At 39.2% G+C, this 22,122-nt stretch overlaps 1 protein-coding gene and 1 pseudogene across 2 annotated transcripts; one reads left to right on the top strand and one right to left on the bottom strand.

Moving 5' to 3' along the window:
- Window positions 1-827: 827 nt before the first annotated feature.
- On the bottom strand, window positions 828-6,533 carry LOC102720280 (splicing factor U2af large subunit B). 2 transcript variants are annotated; one of them, XM_015842582.2, is made up of 11 exons: window positions 6,396-6,533; window positions 5,047-5,369; window positions 4,224-4,328; window positions 3,838-3,914; window positions 2,705-2,769; window positions 2,542-2,586; window positions 2,406-2,465; window positions 1,644-2,264; window positions 1,398-1,533; window positions 1,138-1,205; window positions 828-1,064 (listed from the first exon to the last, which is right to left on the bottom strand). In XM_015842582.2, exons 1-11 carry the CDS (start codon window positions 6,459-6,461, stop codon window positions 924-926), a joined length of 1,707 nt encoding a protein of 568 aa, XP_015698068.1. In that variant the 5' UTR covers window positions 6,462-6,533; the 3' UTR covers window positions 828-923. The 2 variants fall into 2 exon arrangements, with proteins under 2 accessions (XP_015698068.1, XP_006663107.1); XM_006663044.3 differs by having other exon boundaries at window positions 2,542-2,583.
- Window positions 6,534-7,443: 910 nt separating this feature from the next.
- On the top strand, window positions 7,444-11,095 carry LOC102719996 (annotated as a pseudogene).
- The last annotated feature ends 11,027 nt before the right edge of the window (window positions 11,096-22,122 follow it).

The raw sequence follows: 22,122 nt of genomic DNA, 5'->3' as shown, positions 1-22,122 counted from the left end.
TTTTGACCCACTTTGCCGGTCAGACCGAGATAACTGGTTGGAACTTAACTTTTGGTCAACTCTCAATAAGCCAATGGGGATGGAGTAGAAGGTGCAATAACCAACGGAACAACCAGAAGACTAGTAAGTAACTAAAGGATGGATTCAAAAGACAAGTAAAGCTAAATCCAACCAAGAACATGAACAAGAGAAAGACAGAGCTGACCCCACCCCCACTCAATATTGATCACTCAGATCATATGCTTTGTTGATGATCTCTTAAGACCTAATTTCCATTAAGCCATTGCCTCACCAAGCAACCACAGATATAAGCTTGGTTTGCACTCAAACTTATCCTTTTTTTTTTCTTCGGAGGCAAGGTTGACCCTTACAAAATTTCCCGGCTCCATAACCATTTTTAGACCATTAGGCCCATGTTGGCGAATCGGGCTGAACATTTTAGACCACGTCGCTATGGGCTGCACGTGAGTCACAGCCCGTTCCAGAATATAGCCCATAATTCTGTCTACTTTCTCTGTAGAGCCTAATAGACCCATTAACACGTTTACAAGAACCGCACGAAAGTTATATTTCGGACCAAATAGGCCCAAGTTAATGGCTCACGACGTGAGTTCAGCCGGGCCTCGAGTAGGACCGAGTGAGAAAGGGAGGAGATGGAAGACAAAGCCGGCATGCCACTCAGCAACAAATAATTGAATTGGAAAACAACACAAGGAGAGAAGATTATTTACAGCAAGCTCATCAAGATAAACGGAAGAACTAGATCATACTAGTCATACTTTAGGCAATCATCTTTCAATATTAATAATAATCGGTGGGTCTGCATGAATCCAGGCTATCAAGAAGGTTCAACTTAGGAGACAAATCACTGTTACAGTTTACCGAACTGATGCAAAAAGAGAGGTAAAGTTCCAACAGATAATCTACTGTCCGTCATACTCCTCGCTAGCAAACTTGTTCTCTGGGTAGAAAACGGCAACAACTGGGTTTCCACCAAATTTCCTTCCATGCATTGCCGTCTTTGCTTTAGTGGCGCCGTCGACATCCGCATACTCCAAGAAAACCTGAATGGCAAGATCGTACATGAGAGATTTCATATGTTAAAGATGCCAAGTTTGTAATGCACACAAGGCTTACCTTTCCAACTCCAGCAACTGGTTGTCCGCTGGGATCAGGGCGGGGGATAACGACCTTGACCAGATTACCTGAAGAATGTATTTGTGATTATTGGCTAAAATATTAACAAAAGAGAAGAACAATTAATTGAACGTATCATTCAACGCAGAATGGAATTCGAGAACACAGATTTAAACTATTAAGGCAGGAAGAAAGCAGATGATCAAGAACTAAACTAGAGAGTTCAAAGGAGGCCAGGATGAAAAGTTCCTAGGATTTACCGTATTTGCCTGCTTCCAATCTCATGTCCTCCATGATGTCCTCATACTCTTCATCGTCTCTTAATTCATCTGCCGAAACCACCTGGGTCAGGCATACAACCTTTGTAGGGAGTGCTCCAACTTGATATACAAGTTTCTGTTCAGAAGCAAATCTCAATGTCAAAATGCAAGAATCACAGAACAAATACAATAAGTTGGCATAAGAAGAGTATCTGATGTTGGGTGAAAAACACTTAACACCTATACCTGTAATTGCACCTGCTGCTGTGCCTGCAGCAGGATACTTTCCTGCTCTGGTCTAGGTTGAGATGCTCCCTGGTTTGCCCTTCTCACAGTTAGGGTTTTGTCTCCCATCTTGATACCATTTAGAGCAGCACAGGCAATATCAGTGACATTGAGATCCTGGTAGACACAGAACGCATAGCCCTTTGAGTTACCAGTTTCCCTATCCTTCACAAGATCAAATCCTCGAAGAGGTCCAAAGGATTCAAGCAACTCCCGGACTTGAGCCTCTGTGAAGTAATAGGGAAGGCCACCCACGAAAATACGATCCGGACCTTCTAACCCTCCAGCTGAACCAGGTGTTAAGCCAACTGCAGCAAGATTCAGGTTGGGGCTTGGCTGGCTTGGGCCCAAGGCAGCTGCCAGAGAAGGATTGTAGTCTGTTGGTCTCCTAACCTTCACTGGAGCCCCTTCAAATAAAATGCCATCCAGCGCCATTGCATTGCTTGCTTCCTCCACAGATCTCATTTCCACAAAAGCAAATTTCTTGTCATGATTTATGTAGACATTAAGAACAGCATCACCTGGACCAGCAGTATTTCCTCCAATAGCAGCCATGACTTGATTAAAGTATATTGCAACTGACTGCAGGAAAGGAATATAATGTAACAACAATTCCACAGTACTATGTACTGGTGTGTGGACGCACTCCTGTGTATCCCCACAGGATTGCTTTGGATTGGTGATGGAAATGGGGTGTAAAAACATGTGATTAAGTACACAGACCTGTTCATTAGCTGTTGGAGGAAGACCACCAACATAAACACGCCTTGCATGCCGAGTAGCCTGGGAGAAAAAGAAATTGAAAACATTGTTTACAAAATAACTGCAGTGGATTATAAGCCCCCCAAAAAAATCATACCTGTTGAGTCATTGCTTGCGGCTGGATAACAAGAGGGTTGAACTGCTTGAAACAAAATACATTGTATTTCAGGCAAACAAAACTATCAAACAAACATAACTAATAAAAAATAATAAAGGAAACAGTCTTTTGACACTTTATACACTAAAATAGGAACAATTACCTGTCCAACACCCATTGGGAGCATGTTTGGAAACATTCCAGGAATAGTAGTGCCCGGAAACTGACCTGCAATTTATCGATAAATTTCTAGTACAGAGCATAAATAATTAGCAAGCAAAAATATTTGCTCCATTGGAACTGACTAGTTCTCACCATCAGTCTGGATCTAAAATAGATCTACCTGTGCAGTTTTTCGTGCCTAAAAATGAATAAAACATGTGTAGGGACGAATAAAATAAACATAAGCTAGCAATCAGTAATACTTGCTAGTTGAAGGCGAACAAGATGGTATCAAACCAGAGCACTGATTCCTCCTTGTACATTAAAGCTACAGTAGGCAGCTCATTCCATTGGCAGCAGTGGGGGCAAGTAACCCAAGATTGCCTTCTTACCATACACATACACAAAACAGACAAACAACAAAAGAACACAAGCAAAAAAGTTTCGCTCAGTTTACAGTTACCAAGTAATAATGAAATGGAAACTTACAAGTTATTCACTTATTTGTATCATAAGTTACTATCACATGAATAAGGACATCTGAAGTGCATAGATTCCTGATGGGTGCTTACATGGAGAACCATCCAATGTTTGGTATTTTCATATCCTTCACAAAAGCAGCTGACCCTCCAAGTGACTCATGTTAAGGTTTCGTGACTACTACAAAACAACACGTTGCTTCTCTGCAGTCCTCTTACTATAATTGGTAGAAGGTTCTAGGTGGAGCATCTAAGCAAATATTGGCACTGTATTGGAGGTTTAAGTGCATATTAAGGTCCAGACACACATCCACCAGTATATTTACTGGACGTTCTAAAATGGAGAGCATAGCATCATCATGCCCCTTTAGTCAACCTTTAATAGACTGGTAATATGCCAGTGGTTTATGGAAATGGTATTAAGATAGTGCTGCATCCTATTACAGTAAGAATAGTAAATAGTTACAGTGGCAGTAGATACAATTCATTCCTAAAAAACACATGTACATCAACCATCCAACCGCAACAAATTAATTGTCTTAATTCCATTGTTCAAAATGTCCCACTAACATTATTATTCAGAAAAAAGTGCCAGCAACTGATGAGAAGAAAAAAAAAGAAATTGAACCATTTAGCTTAGTTGATGAGAGCATACTTGGGGTTGGAATAGCAGGAAATTGAGGAACCACAGCTTGGGGTGGTGGTGCCATATCAAATCCACTAACTCGCTTGCTGCTTCAACAAAATGGGTATTAGTGGCTAGTGATAAATTAGACAAACAAAGCTGAATACCGCATAAGAATCTAATCAAAAAGATTCTCGAATACTGTCCTACATATTCGAATATGAATTGCACATGTCTTAACTAGATTGTTCACAAAAAAAAAAGAAAAAGAAAAATGGTATATAGGCTTTGGATGTTCAAAACTGCTTATTATAAATGGAATAAACAATTTGAAGATAACCATGATGGAAAACAAAATATGTATATGGCAGCTAAAGAAGAAGAAAATGGCAGACTATCCCAGGAACTTGACATACCTTTTTGAACGAGAACGAGACCTAGATCTGCGATCCCTGCCCCTAGATCGAGAGCGTGAACGAGAGCGATGCCTGCGACGCCCATCCCGTTCATGGTCTCTTCTCCTGTGTAAACATACACCAGAAATGAAATTGCATAGATAAGAAAGATTGTTGTAGGCTCTGATGCACGGAGACAATACGTCGACACTATACGTTCCGACACAAATACGGGGATTCACCATTTTCGTAAAAATGCCGATATGGTGACATGTCTTCATATTTTTAAATAAAAATACTACATATGATTTTTTTTTCCAAATTATCAATTGTTTGTCAGCAAAAATAAAAGGATAACGTTTGCCTCAAAAAAAAAAAAAGAAGGATAACGTACTGCAAGCAAGAAAAATGTAGCTTTTCAGCAAGTCTACAGCTACTAAAACCAATATAGTTGCAATACTTGCACCTCCGTCACACATTCCCTTGGCCTACACCACCCCTGTCTAAAATATCAATGTGTTTCCATAATGTACTCTTCCCAACTCCACAGGTTAGCATATGGCTTAATGGACTGGTCATGTCACATATGTGTCGCAGAAGTGTCAATGGAGTCTTGGATAATTAAATTAATTACCCTTTTCCAATAATTGTCCGACATGTATCGCAGACGTATCAGTATCAGACACATCTTACAACACTGATGCACACTTTTTCGGAAGTATCAGTGCAGCATAGGCTGCAGGCTTTTGACTAATCATGTAGGCATGTATAACAGTATAAGACATAATAGAATACTCCATATTCCATCAGCAATATATAACAGAAATGCCTTAAAATAAAATACCTTTCAGAATCACGGCTTCTGTGGCGATCATGATCATCAGAACGATCTCGGTGTTCTCTTCTTTCACGGTGATGCCTATGGTGGCGATCCCGATCCTTGTCCTTGTCCCGATCCCTGTCCCTCTCCTTGTCCTTGTCCTTGTCCTTGTCCTTTTCCCTGTCCCTGTCCCTGTCTTTCTCCTTGTCCTTATCCTTGTCCCGATCACGGTCTCTTCCACGATCTCTATCACGGTCCCTGTGGCGTTCCCTGTCCTTGTCTTTTTCTCTTTCTCTATCTTTATCCCTTGGTTTTGACAGTCCATCTTCACGTGAATGTGTATCGCCCTGGACATCGAATGATATTAGATAGACACAAAAAATAGAGCTCCTGGCTCAGGGAAAACAAAAGGAAAACATGGAATAATCGCAGCATGCTCCCAATAAATGTGCATTATAAGCAATCAAAAGAAGAAATAATGTTAATTGGTGTATCGATGCAATGATCAAGAAAATTAGGATAGTTGCATTAACTGGTTGTATGCTTAGGAAATCTAGAGGGACATTTACAGAACAAACCAAAAGCTGCACTTGCCACTTAGATAAATTTCATAGAATCAAAGTATGACAGTGAATCTTTATATATTAAAATTGTTTGATTCCGAGAGCAGGTGGATACTTATAACAGGAAAATATCAGAGTCAAACCAGCATTTCAACACATCAACACCATATAAACGGGACCAATAAAGACTCATTACTTTCCCGCAGCAGCCAGAGCCTCTTTTTCCATAAGCGGCATGACGCTCACTCTAAACCCCAAATTGAAAATAAGCTAATGTTAATTTACACCCAGAAATTGGCGTGCTCTAGCAGATCAACACTGCTCCCACTCAAATCACCTTATCCCCGAAAGCACATCCAAAAACCCTCCTTGTATGCACCAATCCCGCAACCCCAACTCACCCCGACCAAATCTGCAAATCTGCGAACAAATCTATCGAGATGACGCGAATCGGGACCAGCGAGTAGCACACCGAGACGAAGCTAACAAAACATGCACAGCTACCCAAGGAAAGGCTGCCGGCTCTCCGATTCAACCCACCAAATCTGCATCGAGCGAAGTAGCGAACGCCCACCCCCCCCCCCCCCCCACACCTACGCATCGGAACAATCCCCGCAGAAAACACTGCTAAATCCTAGGACAAACCACGATGTAGGGCCTTCACGAGCGTCAGCTCCAGCTCCGCGCAGATCAAGCCGCCGACAAGCGAAACCCTGGCCGCGAAGGGCCTCACGGCCCCGAAGGCTCCGCGCAAAGAGGGGGATCCCCCACCTGACAGACCGACAGAGACGGGAGGAGGAGGGAGATCACCTCGGGGGGGCGTCCACCGTCGACGAGGTCGGCGGCAGCGGCGGCGGCGGCGTGGTCGTCCGCCATGTCGCTTGGGTTTGGGGTTGGGGTTTGGGGCTCTCGCCTTCGCCTTCTCCTTCTCCTCCTCTCTCGATCGGGGGCTCGCGACCAGTGTTGCTTTGTGCTGTGCTCGGTGCCGCTCTCTACATGGGCTCTGGCCCACGGAAAACATGTGGGCCGATTTCTTCCTTCGGACGAAAGGACAAAGTCCATCCAAGATCCCTGAACTTACGTACGAGTCTGTTTTTAATCGTTTAACCGAAATACACGCGGTTACCGGTGGTCTGCGGAGCCACGGGACGGACGGGACACACGGTAAAGGGGAGCCACTCCTGCAGAGATGGCAGTGGCGGCCGCAGCGGTCAAGATATATCTTGAGTTAGGCCATGTTTAGTTCGTAGAAATTTGTCCTAAAAATATCACATCGTATTTTTGGACATCTAAATAAAGCATTAAATATATATAAATATTAAAACTAATTACATAGTTATGGAGAAAAAATTGTGAGACGAATCTTTTAAGCCTAATTAGTATATAATTAGCCATAAGTATTGTATTAACCAATATGTGCTAATGACGGATTAATTAGACTTAAAAGATTTGTCTCGCGGTTTTCAGGTGGAATCTAAAATTTGTTTTGTAATTAGACTATATTTAATAATTCAAATATGTGACCGTACGCGATGATTTGACCTCTCTTCTAATTTTTTTTTTAACTGAACGCAGCCTTAACACACTTCTATGTAAAAATTTGATAATGTTTAAGTGCCATTGCAACCATGGACAATGTACGTTGTTTCACATCCTCGCTGATCTGACAGTTCACATTGCAACGCTCCATGTGACATCAGTGACTTTTTCCACACCGGTCGCTAGCTAAGCTAGCTGCTTAATTAAGATCCGCCAGACCTGTGTCAATGGAAGCTTAGCCTTATGCTTACGCGCGAGGCAGCTTAGCTAGCTCGCCATGATTGATCCCATCGCCGTGCTTACCATCCTTGCCTTCTTGATGCCTATGGTCGCCGTCGCGCAGCCCTGGCAGATCTGCGGCCGCAGCAGATACACGGCGAACAGCACGTACCAATCCAACCTCGACGGCCTCTCCTACTCGCTCCTCTCGCCGGACGGCGACCCCAGCAGCGGCCTGTTCGGCAAGGTCTCCCGTGGTGCCGCCCCGGACACCGTCTACGCCGTCGCGTTCTGCCGCCGCGACGTCGTGAACGCCACCGCCTGCGGCGACTGCGTCGACGCCGCGTTCAAGGGCGCCAGGCAGCTGTGCGCGCCCAGCAAGGACGCCACCGTCTTCTACGACGAGTGCGTGCTCCGCTTCTCCGACAAGGACATCCTCAACATGGACGCCTTCGGCCGTGTCAACACTTCGGCGGTGCTCGACGGCGGCGTGCTCGTCCTGATGAACATCACCTCGCAGCCCATGCTGCCCAGCTGGGACAGCAACAGCAGCAGCCAGGGTACAAAAAACTTCACCCAATTCTTCACCAAGATGCTGGGTGACATGGTAGCGCAAGTTCTCTCCAGGGAGACCACGCCGCCGCTCTACGCCGCGATCCGCGTGGACATGGATGATGCAAGCAGCAGCACCACCGCGCTTCCACGGCGGCTCTACTGCTTGGCGCAGTTCGCGCCGGACTTGTCCCAAGATATCTGCTACAACTGCCTCACGAATTTCAGCGGCCTGGCGACGGCGAACTTCGACGGGCGGCAAGGAGGACGTGTTCTTAGTCTTCGGTGCAACTTGAGGTATGACACGAACAAGTTCTTTGCCGGTGAGCCGACGTGGAGCTCGCCGTCGTCGAATGCTCTTGTTCCAAGTCTCCAGGTCCAGCGCCACAGCCTGACCAGCTGCCACCATCGCCCAAACACAACAGTAACCACAACATGCCCTTTCATTTTTTTTCCATATATTTTCTCCGTTTTTTATTTGACAACGTTAACTTTTAAATTTTGAATATGTAAAAAGTTTATTCGAATGTGCAGAACTCTAAGTTATGCTTAAAGTTCCTGTAATAAATCAAATCATAACAAATAATAATTGCATTTTTTTAATACGACAAATGGTCAAATTTAGACCTAAAAATCAACAGTATTAAATAAAAAACGAAAACAGAGGAAATATATCAAGATAATATTACTTTCACTGTCACGATGTATATCAATCTTCTTTGCAAAAGCTAATTACCATTTACTCTCAGTAGAGTCCAAAAGAAAAGTTTTGGTCATTGCCGTGGTAGCTGCTCCACTACTTGCATTGTTTATCTGTGCCATCGCTTCTTTCACACTCAGAAGGCACATCAAAGGTCAGATATGTACTTCCTCCTCGTAACGTAATACTTTTTAGTTTTAAGTAGATTTATATGAATGCTAATAAATCTAAACATATATATAAATTATATACATTCATCGATTGATAAATTTAGACAATAATAGAAAGTTTTACAATATGAAATAAAGGTAGTATATATATAAAAAAGATATATGTATTACGAGTTTATAAGCTAAATTAACTGAAAGTATCACATCAATTATTTTTCATTCAGGGTTGACGAACGCGCGTGAAGAAGACGAAGCACTAATTTGGGGACTGGAAGGAAGGAATTCAGAATTCACTATTTATGACTTTTCGCAAGTATTGGAGGCCACAGGTAATTTCTCGGATGAAAACAAACTTGGGCAAGTAGGCTTTGGTCCTGTATACAAGGTAACAATGGAGAAGCACACGATGAGCTTACATAAAGAGGCAAAACCTGACAATAATTTGTTGAGAGATTTGAGAAAATAACTTGAGAAATCAAATTTTTAGCGTAGAATTTTAATACCTATTATTTAGTGGTACTGAAGTTTTACACTAGAAAATGTGATGCCCCTAGTGTCCTCTTAGGATGATAAAATTATCCTTACTCGTTAATTTACATAATGCAATTCACTCTGCTTTTGCCGATTATATATCTTAGTCATTAAAATTTGTCAAGTGTCAAAAACAATTGAAGCTGTATATTCGTGTTACTCATCCATCTGTTTTACACTTGTCTGCAGGGCCGATTTCCTGATGGGGTGGAGATAGCAGTCAAGAGACTTGCTTCTCAATCAGGGCAAGGCTTAACAGAGTTCAAAAATGAAATTCAACTCATAGCTAAGCTCCAGCACACAAATCTTGTTAGGCTCCTGGGATGCTGTTACCAGGGACAGGAGAAAATATTAATATATGAATATTTGCCCAATAAAAGCTTGAACTTCTTCATTTTTGGTATTACTTGTTGCTGTATTAATTTTTTTTTTGCGGGGAATGTTGCTGTATTATCATCACATAAATAAAACCTTGGTTAATTAACTATGACTGGAAATGATATATTCTTTATTGTGCAGATGAAACAAGAAGAACTTTAATAGATTGGCATAAACGCCTAGCCATAATAGATGGGATTGCACAAGGGCTTCTGTATCTGCATAAGCACTCTCGGTTGCGTGTCATCCATAGAGATCTCAAAGCAGCCAACATTCTCTTGGACCATGGAATGAACCCTAAAATTTTGGATTTTGGGCTTGCAAAAATATCCAGCACAAATGACAATGAAGTGAACACGAAAAGGATCGTTGGGACATAGTAAGATTTTCTTCTGAATTCATCCATCATAGCTGTATATAAAGAGCATTTTTTCTATCTTTAAGGAGGTACCATGAGGTGCCACTGTTTTCTATATAAAATTTGATAACTTCTAATATCTAATAGATACCAAGAGATATAAAATTTTACATAAAAAATAGTGATACATTCTTAAGAATGGTAAAATTGCTCGTACATAAAACTCCTAATAATGTTACCTCACTTGAATGTTTTCTGTATATATCTTTTTAGTTGTTATGTGGCTCCAGAGTATGCTTCTCAGGGCAACTTTTCAACCAAAACCGATGTTTTCAGCTTTGGTGTGCTAATTCTTGAGATTGTCAGTGGACAAAGAACATCAAGTTTTCATCGAGATGGAGAGTTTATCAACCTTCTTGGGCATGTAAGTTTTTCCATCGTATAAATAAGTCATGACTCGAGTTTCTAATCACCCAAAAGTGAAAAGCACAAAATTATTCTAGAATCATTTTTACGCTACTTGAGTAGATACCAGAAGATACCAATTAAAATTTTGATACTTTCTTATATCTAAGAAGTACTATAAAATTAGTTTTACTCTAATGGCATATCAAAGTCTTGAAAAAGAAAATTAAGTCCTAAATGAAGATCGTTTACATGCACATCTTGGGATCATACACCTTGCAGGCATGGCAGACATGGAAAGATGAAAGATGGCTCCAACTCGTAGATCCATCATTAGTCACAAGTGAGTCTGATACACTAGAGATGATGAGATGCATTAACATTGCTTTGCTCTGCGTGCAAGAGGATGCGAATGATCGGCCCACCATGTCAGAGGTTGTTGCGATGCTAAGCACCGAGAGAATGAACCTACCTGAGCCCAAGCACCCTACATTTTTCAACACGAGGGTCACAAACGAAGATGCATCAACTGTCGTTGTCGTGGCAACTAGTGTTAATGGTCTCACATTGTCTACTGTCGATGGCAGATAGTTTTTAATTCTTAAGTTTCGAGATGTCATGTGAAAATGTTTTGTGTTATGCATTTCTCCATTGAAGAGCTTCCAAATCTCTTTTATTTGTAAAACTATAAACCAAAGTTTTTTTTACAATTTTTGAGAAGTACTTTGATGTACCAAAAATTTTAGTGTAAAATTCTAATACATGCCCCTTAATGTATTAAACTTTTGAGATTTGTTTTGATCCAACAAAAAGTACTTTGAGGTACCAAATCGTTTTTCACCATTAGATCTAGTTGAGTAGGATGCAAACTATTAGATCCAACGATCAGAAATGATTTGGTACCGTGAAGTACCGATACCTCGAGGTACTTTTTGTTGGATCGAAGCAAATCTCTAAACTTTTACATCGAAAAATATGATATTTCGAGATACTTTTTCGAAGACAGTAAAAAAATCTCGTAAACCAATATACATAATGCTTGGACCAACATGTTCCCCCTGTGACGTACAGTTAAGCTATCAAAGTACTCCGTATTCATTATTCACCATACTTTATGACAAGAGATCTTGCTTCAGTCAAAAAAAAAAAGTACCACGAGATACCGGTATCTCACGGTACCAAATTATTTCTAATCATTGGATCTAAACTGGATCTAAACAGTGCATAGCCTACTCAGCTAGATTCAATGGTAAAAAATATTTTGATACCTCTTTTTATTGGACCAAAGCAAATCTCTCATGACAAACTTACAGCATAATCTTTTTTTCTCCCCTACTACAAGATCGATCCCCCCACCCCCACCAAATTAAGGCGAAAACACAGAAACTGCTATAAAAGACGGCTTAAAGTCTTAAAACTAAAGATAATTCGTCCCAAAAGAGTCCAGTATCAGTCAAGTCTTGGCATGCAAAGAAGATCTCATATCAGTGATAAAACTATATAGACGGAGGGAGAGGCTGAGAACAAGTCTAAAAGTGATATTTCCTTTCAAATTATTGATTGATGCATAATGTGCCGATGACTGAGTATTTTATCAAGTCTCTTCATGATTAAGATTTATTTTTCCATATGTTGGGTTGGGGGGGGGGGGGGGCGGGGGGTGCATGTTTCGATCATTAACTAGTGACTGAAACGAGATGATACTGTATGTCTGTATATGCCGAGACATGTCGTACGTTGACGACTGACTTTACGAGTCTTCTGTCGAGTCTTAATTTGGTTGGCCCACGCTGACTCACACCCCATGCGCCTTGCATGCCAAATTGCCAATTGGAAAGACCACTTATATACTTTTTCCATTTCATAATATAAGACATATTTATTTTTATCTTTGTCCTATAATATAAGCGAATATGTTCGAAGAAAGAGCTTGGCTACGAGACTTGGGCCCTGTTCAAAACTGCTAAATAATAAGATTAGCTACTCACTTAGATATCCATTATCATATTTTTCAAACTGCTAAATAGTGTGTTTCGTGTGAAAATTTTCTATAGAAGATTCTTTGAAAAATCAAACAATCATTTTAAAACTTTTAATGGTCAATTCACAATTAATTATATGTTAATCATATTTCTCGCTCTGTATGAGACCAATCATCTGATCCTAATAGCTGAAGAGAACACAACCTTAGTGGCAGAGCTGGATAGAAAATCACGAGAGGGCCAGCCGGCCAAACAAATATGTGATAGTTCAAAAATTCGATAATTTCTTCTAATTTTTCATGCAGTGACAATAAAAAAGTGAATAGTTTCCAAAAGTGGTCAATATATCTTACATGTTCATTTAAATTTCACTGCATCATTCTTCACCGTATTGAAATAATCCATAATCGAATCTGTTATCAACTTCATCTCAACCTCTCTCTCAATATAGAGTACCAAACAATCTCTTAAAAATCCATCTTCCAGTTTCTTTTGTTGCCTAGTTTTAATAGGTTTTCATTGCAGAAAATGCTCACTTTGTAGTTGCAGTTGAAATTGGTACAATAATAACAACGCAAATCAACCTATAAATGAGAAGGAAAAGTTTTTATATTGGAGGGTTCATGGCCCCTGACACCCATTCCACCACCGACAGCGCTCTCTACCGATAATATTCTATCATCAATATTATTGGCGGTAGAAAAAAAAACTTTTGCCATTGATTCAATATTCTACAATAGTTGATTTGGTAGTATAAATGGTATACATTAGTTCTGCTACCAATAGGAAGCACTGTAAGACCTTAGAAGGAAATACTTACATTTTTTGGAAGTATAAACCTCTAGTTTTCAATATATAACATTGTTGACTTTTAGATACACGTTTAACCACTCGTCTTATTAAAATTATTAAAAAACTTGAAAGCTCTATGCCCCCATTCCTTGATATTTTGGTGATTAATGATAATATAAACATTGGACTAACCATTTAGATTTACATTAACTTTGATTAAAAATGTTAAGCTACAGATGATCAAACAATCCCTCAAATTTTATGTTGGTCAAGTCAAATACAAAAGAGTATTAGGGAACCTAGATATGAAAATGCATTCAAGGTGTTGAGTGAATGCAAATAGTTATATGTTTCCTTTTACTTTTAGAGACTACTAATGAAATGGGAGTGTCACGTGTACTAGTGTCTTGGTGTGGTGCACGCTAGGTTTCTAGTCGCTAAGCTTGATCAAGTCCTACCCAAGTACCCAACCATACTTCGGGTTGAGGCCGAACCTAGACATTGAAGCCCGAAAGCTTTAAAAACCTTGAAAAACTCAGTTTAAATTTTTTTTAGGTAGAGTTTATCTACATTCACCATATATGCACCTCCGGCCCTCAATGCAGTTCAGGCACCCGTGGTACCTAAACCTAGTTCAAAGCACTAGAAAGCGAGTGACACCCCTTGTATTTTATTTCTAGCTCTGCCACTCTGATGGACAGTCCTCATCTTGGTAACGGTGTCCCTTTTTGTATCATTCATCGTCTCTCTCCTCTATTTCCTCTCGTAATCACAATAGGAGTGTCATGGATGATGGAGATGACATAGTCGTTTTAACTGAAGTTGGCGAGGATAATTTGCTGTAGACATCTGTTGAGGTAGCCAATCATATAGTAGTAGTCATTATAGTCACGGTGGTTGATATAGCCGAAAATAGCCAAATGCGAAAAGGAATTAAAGATGAAGCTGTAGTCGTAGATGAGGCATCTTACAGATGCTAGAGGATGCCATTGAATGTGTCTTGCATATGTCAGAGGATGATTTTAGGTCATCTTGCAAATGTTAGAAAACACTGTTGATATCAGGTCACCAACTTTTGGTTAAACTATGTACGTCATAAAGGAGATCACACCGTAGTGATTCTGTGTTGATTCTCATTATAGATCATGCGGCCAATGTCGTTATTGAGGAAGTGCCTTGCAGAGATACATGTTAGAGAATGCAATACATCCATCCTTGTGGACGAAGCAGCGGCTATGTATTACTCTGTTGATGAAGACTATTAGCAATATAGTAGGCATAAATCGTGTTTATGATGTAGAAGAGTTAGTAGTTGCAATCGTGGTAGGTCAAATGATGATAGATCATGGGTTTTGTAGCTAGAAGAAACCAATATAATGCTAAATATTGATAGAAACATAATATAATCTATGGATGATTTATGGTAGCTAATGGATTCGGTACAGCAGTGAGACTTATGAACAAATCATCTCCTCGGTACAATGCGAACTGGAGCTGCTATGACCAAGGATCCAAAGACGTTGGTTGGTCGATGACTCTAGCATCATGCGAAACATATTGAATGGGAAGAAATCATATATTTAAACTCGGATATTAAGGACCTAATATCAAGGTATCCCGCGCAGAACGCATGGGACGGAACAAACAACTACCCATCCCCGCTGTTTCTTTAAGACCATGGCTAATTTTGACTCTCTAAATCAAAATTTAGCTATTCATTTTAGTTTTGGCAACTCGAATTCTGAGAGCATCTTCAAGAGTCTTTCCATCCCCACTCTCCAAATTTTAGCAAAGAGAGGATTACAAAGGGGTCCGACTCATGCGGGACCCATAGATAGCAACTTTGCTAGTGAAGAAATGAGTTGCTAGATTTGGCCATTGAGGACTCAAGTTTAGTCATTCAAATAACATGCCAAGTCAAATAGCCACTCTCTTGGAGTATATTTTTTGTGCAAAATTGTTAAATTAAAATATGACAAGTAAGATGGTCATTCTTTTGGAGATGCTCCAACTGCCTCACGTAGTTATTAAATACATCTAATCATTTTTTACTACAATGAAAATCAATAATTCCATCCATCTCATCTGTTTTTATTCCCAAATCCAATTCACGTACTTCTATGCTTCGATTGATCGATCAATCGCTCTCTTGTTCCACCAATGAATCTAATGTCAAAGGAAAAGGCTAGCTATCGGTATACCGTCTCCACCATTAGGGTGGTATCCCATCATATCTGGCATAATGTGTATAGGCAAACGTAACTGATTTGTAGTATGCTAATTAATTACATCGGTGATTAATTTGGTAGGTAGCAGCTAGCTAGCTAAACACGGGACGATTGCTGAATTTGCATATCTTTATCTTTTTTTATTAGAATTGACATATTTTAATGTATCATTTATATTTTAAAGTATTGTTCTTATACCGATGAGTATTACCGATGCCATCTTGGTAGCAGTCGTTATCGATAAAGTATCAGTTGATAACATTCTAATATCAGTTGGTACGAACAAAGTATCAATCAATATTAGTGAGGTCTTATATTTAATACCTTATAAAATCATCCTGTTTCGAAAGAGGATACGGTACAGTAGAAAAAAAAAACAACTCTAAACAAGCATACTACACCAAAGTTGAGGTTACCATAACCGTTGGGCCTATGGAATCAACCAGAGTTCGTTCGATGAGCCTATCCAACGGTCACAAACGGCCCGCATGCATGTTGCTTCGCGTATACATTCACCAAATGCGGCCTATGCACTGAAGTAGTATATCCACATACTCCATACAGCTTACTCTGCATATGTTTTTCTAAAATTCATAAGATATATTACCTTCATCTTTTCACATGTGTTTATGCTTATAAGCCAACATTTAAATTTTTAACCTTAAATTTGAAGTTGAATTTGTGATTTTTTTACCAAAATTTATTTTGCAGTGTTGACGTTGATAATTACAATCAACGTGTCACACACGAAGGCCTAGGAGTAAATCTATGACCACTCCAGTGCAGACCTAATTCTTAGATTCGCTGGACGTGCAGTCAGTTTGATCCTGTAACTGACAAGATATAACATAATAAACAGTTAAACCCAAACCGCTATCGGCTGAATAGCCGATACCGCTTTAGGACCCCGGCCGATGCGCTAAAGAATCGGCTTTATAGGAATTTCATGAAGATATATGATAATATGCTCTATCGGCCAAATTAGAAGTACGATAATTGCCAAATAGTCGAGCCGATTGATTAATCTTAAAAGATCAGACTTAACCAAGACAGTCTTAAGATTAATCAGCCGATCGGACTAATCTGGTGCTTATCGCATAGACAGTCAGCAGCCGATAAGAGACTAAACATGGAATTCAAGTCAAACTAGATCGCTATGCTGATTGCTAATGTAAAACAGTAATAAACAACCAAACACATAATCACGCTAGACCTAGAATATCGGACTCAACCAAGACAGTTCAAATCTAAACATAAACATGCATAAGATCAAAATAATATTGCAGGACGCGAGCAATCATATATCAAACTAGCATAACTCAACAACATATTCATTAATCTCAGCCGATCGGACAAGATTTTAGAGACAGATCGAGTCAAACATACATAGATCGGACCAAACCAAGATAGTATGTAGTTAAGTACGATACGACTATAGAAAACACGAAGATCAACAAAACTAATGCATAAACCGACGAAATAATGTCGGCTAGAGCTCCGGCGATAATCCCTCATGAGCATCCGATCTAATCTGACAACATGAATTCGAGTAACCAGATTGATCGGACCTAACCGAGACAGAACCTGGTCAATTAAACTCATGTCGACGGATTAAATCGAAGAACTCGCGAGGACTTGATCAAAGACCTGTTATTACCCCATCCCAATAACAGGCTTCAGGTAGACCGTCGACTAGCTAGGCAGGAGATCGAACTCAATCGAGACAGTACTGTTCTAGCTAATCCACGGGTTTGACGAAAACGAACTACATTGGAAGGGTGACAAACCTTGCGCCGAGAGCTAGATCTGTCGAAAAGGTTGACGATGCACCGAAGTTGATTGAACGATTGTTGTTGTTTACAAGGTACGGGACCATCTATTTATATCCCGAAATCTATCTAATCTAACTGGATAAGGATCCATATTAATAACTACTTTATTACATTCAGACTTTAACTAGATATAAATTCCTAAACAAACTGTAAGATAAAACAATCCTAATCTACACGGACTGTTACAATAACCGAATCTTCACTTTTAAGCTTCGGGCTCAATCGGACTCCAATTCTAATCCGATCCAGATTCCATCAGCTAACTATGAGTCGTATTCAACCTTTTCTCTTCAGCCGATTAATCCTTTCTTATCCGATTCGGTCTCTTTTCGCACATTATTCTTCAACGGCTATTTGCCAAAATCTGGCGTTAACATCCAGCCTTGGCTTTTATATCGTTAAAAATATGTATATAAAATTTTTATTCACAAATTATGGTTCATTAGCATATACGTTATTTGGTTTTTTAATATAAAAGCAAACAATCACCCATATGTAATAGTCTATAATAATGGATCCAACGGTTTAAATAAGTATCAATGACATGATTTTTTTTACATTGTCTTATATTTTTTTAGGATTTTCTAATTTATCAGGCTTGACCCCTGGCGGCCTGGAATTTTGATATTTTGGTCCTTTTGAAAAACTTATTTTACAAACAGACCACTGAAAAAATTTATTCTGAAAATGGACCTTTTGAGGGCACCAACGTTGCTGACCCTCAACATGACGACGCCAATGTCATTGGCGCGCTCATCATGCCACGTAGACCACTGGGAAGACATGGCTGCTGACGTGGCTAGGGGGCGGCGGATGTGGCAGAGGGCGGCGCCAGCATCATTGGTGCTGCCCTCTAGGGGGACTTAGCCGCCTGACCCCCACCCCCACCCAAGCCCATTCTGTGCAGGCTATTCTTCATTTTCCTCTCACCCCCTCCTTTACCTCCCCCTCTCAAATCCACTCCATTTGGAACCTTTTTTTGCGGGATTTTTTGGGGAATCGAAGAGCAAGGTAAACTCCACTGTTCCCCTCTTGTTTCGTTCGTTTTCGTTGGTTGAATGAGTAGATCGTGGTGAAACCCTAATTTGATGATTTTGGATATTTTGCTCAATTTGAACCCCCATTTGGTTGGTATCGTGGGGACATTTTAGTAGCATGTGATGTGTGCGATTGGTACTAATACTTTAGAAATGTATGGATAACCTTGGGGTTATATGGTTAGTTAGATTGCTAGCCCTAGCCTTATATTAATCTTAACTGTGGTGGTACATGTCTTTTGATAGAACATTGGTTGTGAGATTAATGCATTGTATTCGTAGGAGTTGATTTTATGTTAGCTCGTGTTAATTATTCTAAATTCACAGAGCCGTTGTGTTATTTACTTATGGTAGTAATGTCGTTTTGTTGGTTCGAAATACAAGATGTTTAAGAAGGACAGACACATATATTGTGCTCATCAGCTACCACCTCCTGATGCTCCCCGTCCAATGTGTTGGTGTGGTGACGAATGGGTGTACACCAATGTTCTATTAAAAGGCATGTACCACCACAGTTAGGATTCATATACGGTTAGGGCTAGCAATCTAATTAACCATATATAACCCCAAGTTTATCCATATATTTCTAAAGTATTAGTACCAATCACACACATCACATGCTACTAAAATCTCCCCACAATACCAACCAATTGGGGGTTCAAATTAAGCAAAACATCCAAAATCATCAAATTAGGGTTTCACCTCGATCTACTCATTCAACCAACGAAAACGAACGAAACAAGAGGGAAACAGTGGAGTTTATCTTGCTCTTCGATTCTCCGAAATAATCCCGTGAAAAAACTTCCAAATGGAGTGGATTTGAGAGGGGGAAGTGAAGAAGAGAGGGGGGCGAGAGGAAACAGACAGCAGGCAGAGGAAGAGCTGGCTCGGGTAGGGGTGGGGGGGGGGGGGGGCTGGCATGTAAAAGGCTATAATATAACCCCAAGTAGCATATTTCAGTTTAAAGCTACCGCAATAAAATAATATTTCAAGTAAAATATAGTTCATATGGGTCTTAAACTATGAATCTCATTTTAAGTAATCCAATGATATAATAAACAAAAAGAATTAGCTGTAGACTTTTGATACTATAGTTGTTTGATTTTTAATCATAAGTTTTACTTTCTTAGGACCGATTACCTCTATTTTAGGTTATAAAATATTTCAGCTTTTCCTAGATTTATATGAACATTAATAAATCCAATATATATATAGCATATATATATTTGATTATAGAAAAATATAAAAATCAAACATTTTATAACCTAAATCGGAGGGTGTAATATAAAGTGAAAAGAGGAGAGCAAATAGGCGATGAGGGGCTGTTACGTACGTACGTAATGTCAGTGCTGGGTGATGTGGATGATTTTTTTTTATTTTCTAAATTATTTTTAATAAATAAATTTATTACTAAACCACACATGCAAAATTTTCATCACCTGATTTTTTGGCCCACCACCCCTCTTACCATGACAAAAAAGGCTATGGATAGCTAGGCTACCATGCCATCACCGTTGGCGTGACAATAACACACGCGTTAGCAAGTCAGTATTGTCTTGCCATTTTAGGAGAGATAGCACGGTAAAAATACAGATAGTGAAAATATTTAGCTAGAAGTGGAAAAGATTTAAAAATTATATGTGGACTGTGTTTTTCTTTTAAAGATTCATCTAAGGGCCTAAAATAATTGGTCCATCTATTTTAGTGGAATCGATGTTTGGATGCTATGTTTCTTCATAGAATTTCCATTATATTTTTTCTAATTTAGTATAGCACCAGTTAATACGAGCGCTCTAGAGGAAATTCAATGAACTATTAGTGTCTTATAACTAAATTTCAAATAACCCCATGTCTTATAGTTCAAATTGAATAAACCCACCTAAGTTTTGACATGTTGCACATAAATTAAAAATTATGGTACTATAGTTTCACAAAATTACACCATTAATCATTTTTTCTTTAATCTGCCATACATATGAGTTATAAATTGTATCTGAAATTTATTACTTTATTAATCCAATGGTTGAGCTATCTAACGCTATAAAAGGCTTTACCCGTCCAAGTTCTTGGCTTTCCTAAACATTACAAACACAATACCAATTGCTGTATCGTACGTGCTAAAACCTAGGTTGTTTTGTGCAACTTGAACCATAAAATACAAGCCATGGTTATAAAGAATTTACTATATTATTAACTACTATAAACTTAAAAATTGATTTTTTTATCTTTTGAAAAAACTTACATATCAAAAGTTTTTTTTTTAAAAAAAGGTACCATTTAATGACTTGAATAACGTGCCGACGATAATGCAACGGCTATATATATATAATCTAAAAATAATGGGGCTGCATTGGAAGTTGTCTAGTTTTTTTTACCTCGGCCAGGGAAAGGAAATTTATTGTAGTTTCTGTTCAAAAAGGGTCCTCTTGCAGTTTGTTCGGCATCTACATTGTGCACGACCTATGCTATGAACATATTCCTTCCTTGGCACACTCCGTGCATGCCAACTAACAAATATTGCAAAACATTATATAAAATTTGCACATATACTTCTAAAATATACCTATATGTAAAGTATTATCTTGAAATTAGTTACACATACAGAGCAAAAAAAGACAAAATTTTGACAGATCTATACTATTAAAACTATCATATTTTTTAGTTTTTGGTTACAACTAAAATATAATGAATTTGTTGACGAGATTTTTTATACCTAGGTATAATACTATTGAAGATGAATTTATAAATGTTTTTATAATTTTTGATGAAATTTGTTATAGCTGGTGTGTATATATGTGAATAGAAACCTTGTCTGCACATAATATGTTTACATCTTGTGCTACCCTAGTCACTAGTGGACCTATTTAGGGAGTTTTAGATTCTGAAAAGTAGTTGTTTGGTAACCAGTTTCTAAGAGTCTAGAAAATCTCCGAACCCCAGCTTCTGGTTTCTTAGTTCATTTTTTAGAATCTGTAACTATAGATTCGATAGCTTTTGCAGAGACAACTTTTGGGAAAAGATGCTGATGGGAGAAGCTCCCCTAAATAGGCCCAAAGCCTAGAACGCACATATTCTATGCTGTATCTTTGTGTGGCAGTCTTAACTAGAACGAGACAATCTTTATAAGTTGTGCAATTGCGTATAGTATTCAGGAAAAAAAATGAAGATCTGTTGGTAAACTGGGTCACCCGGTATATTGGTAAACTTCAAATAACACAAATATTGGACCAAATGCACTTTAACAAGTTTTGAGACTTGGAGCAATATTTTTAAAGTATAGGGGGTAAACTGCAAATAACACAAATATTGGACCAAAATACACTTTAACCAGTTTTGAGACTTGCAGCAATATTTTTAAAGTATAGGGCCTTAAACAACATAGACGAACAAGTTTATGTACGATAAAACATGACCAAACAAACCTATCAGAGAAGGTGAATGTTAGGGAAACCAAAACCCAAAAATCATATGTCGAATAAACGATTATATCTATGGAAGAACTTGACGAAGTCGCTAGTCTCACCGCTCCCATGCTATCGATTAGACCGCTCGTATGCCTCCGCTCAGACTGATGTTACCCCGTCGGTCCGATCGACCCCTTGCCTACGGTTAGACCGTCTAGACCTAGAAAAACACTGGTAGATAAAATTGAATAGGCACATTAAAATATCTTGACTTATTACATCAATCGGTGTTTACAAAGTGTATCAATTGTACTTCTCTCAAAAACTTTCGATCTAAAATTGAAATATAGTCTAAAACTCTAATTTTCTCTCGTCTGTCTTCCAAAAGGCATACTGAGGACATACCCCTC

This window comes from Oryza brachyantha, chromosome 11 (genome assembly GCF_000231095.2).
Source record: "Oryza brachyantha chromosome 11, ObraRS2, whole genome shotgun sequence".
Classification (NCBI taxonomy): Eukaryota; Viridiplantae; Streptophyta; class Magnoliopsida; order Poales; family Poaceae; genus Oryza; species Oryza brachyantha.
This window is presented reverse-complemented; position numbering and strand designations above follow the sequence as displayed.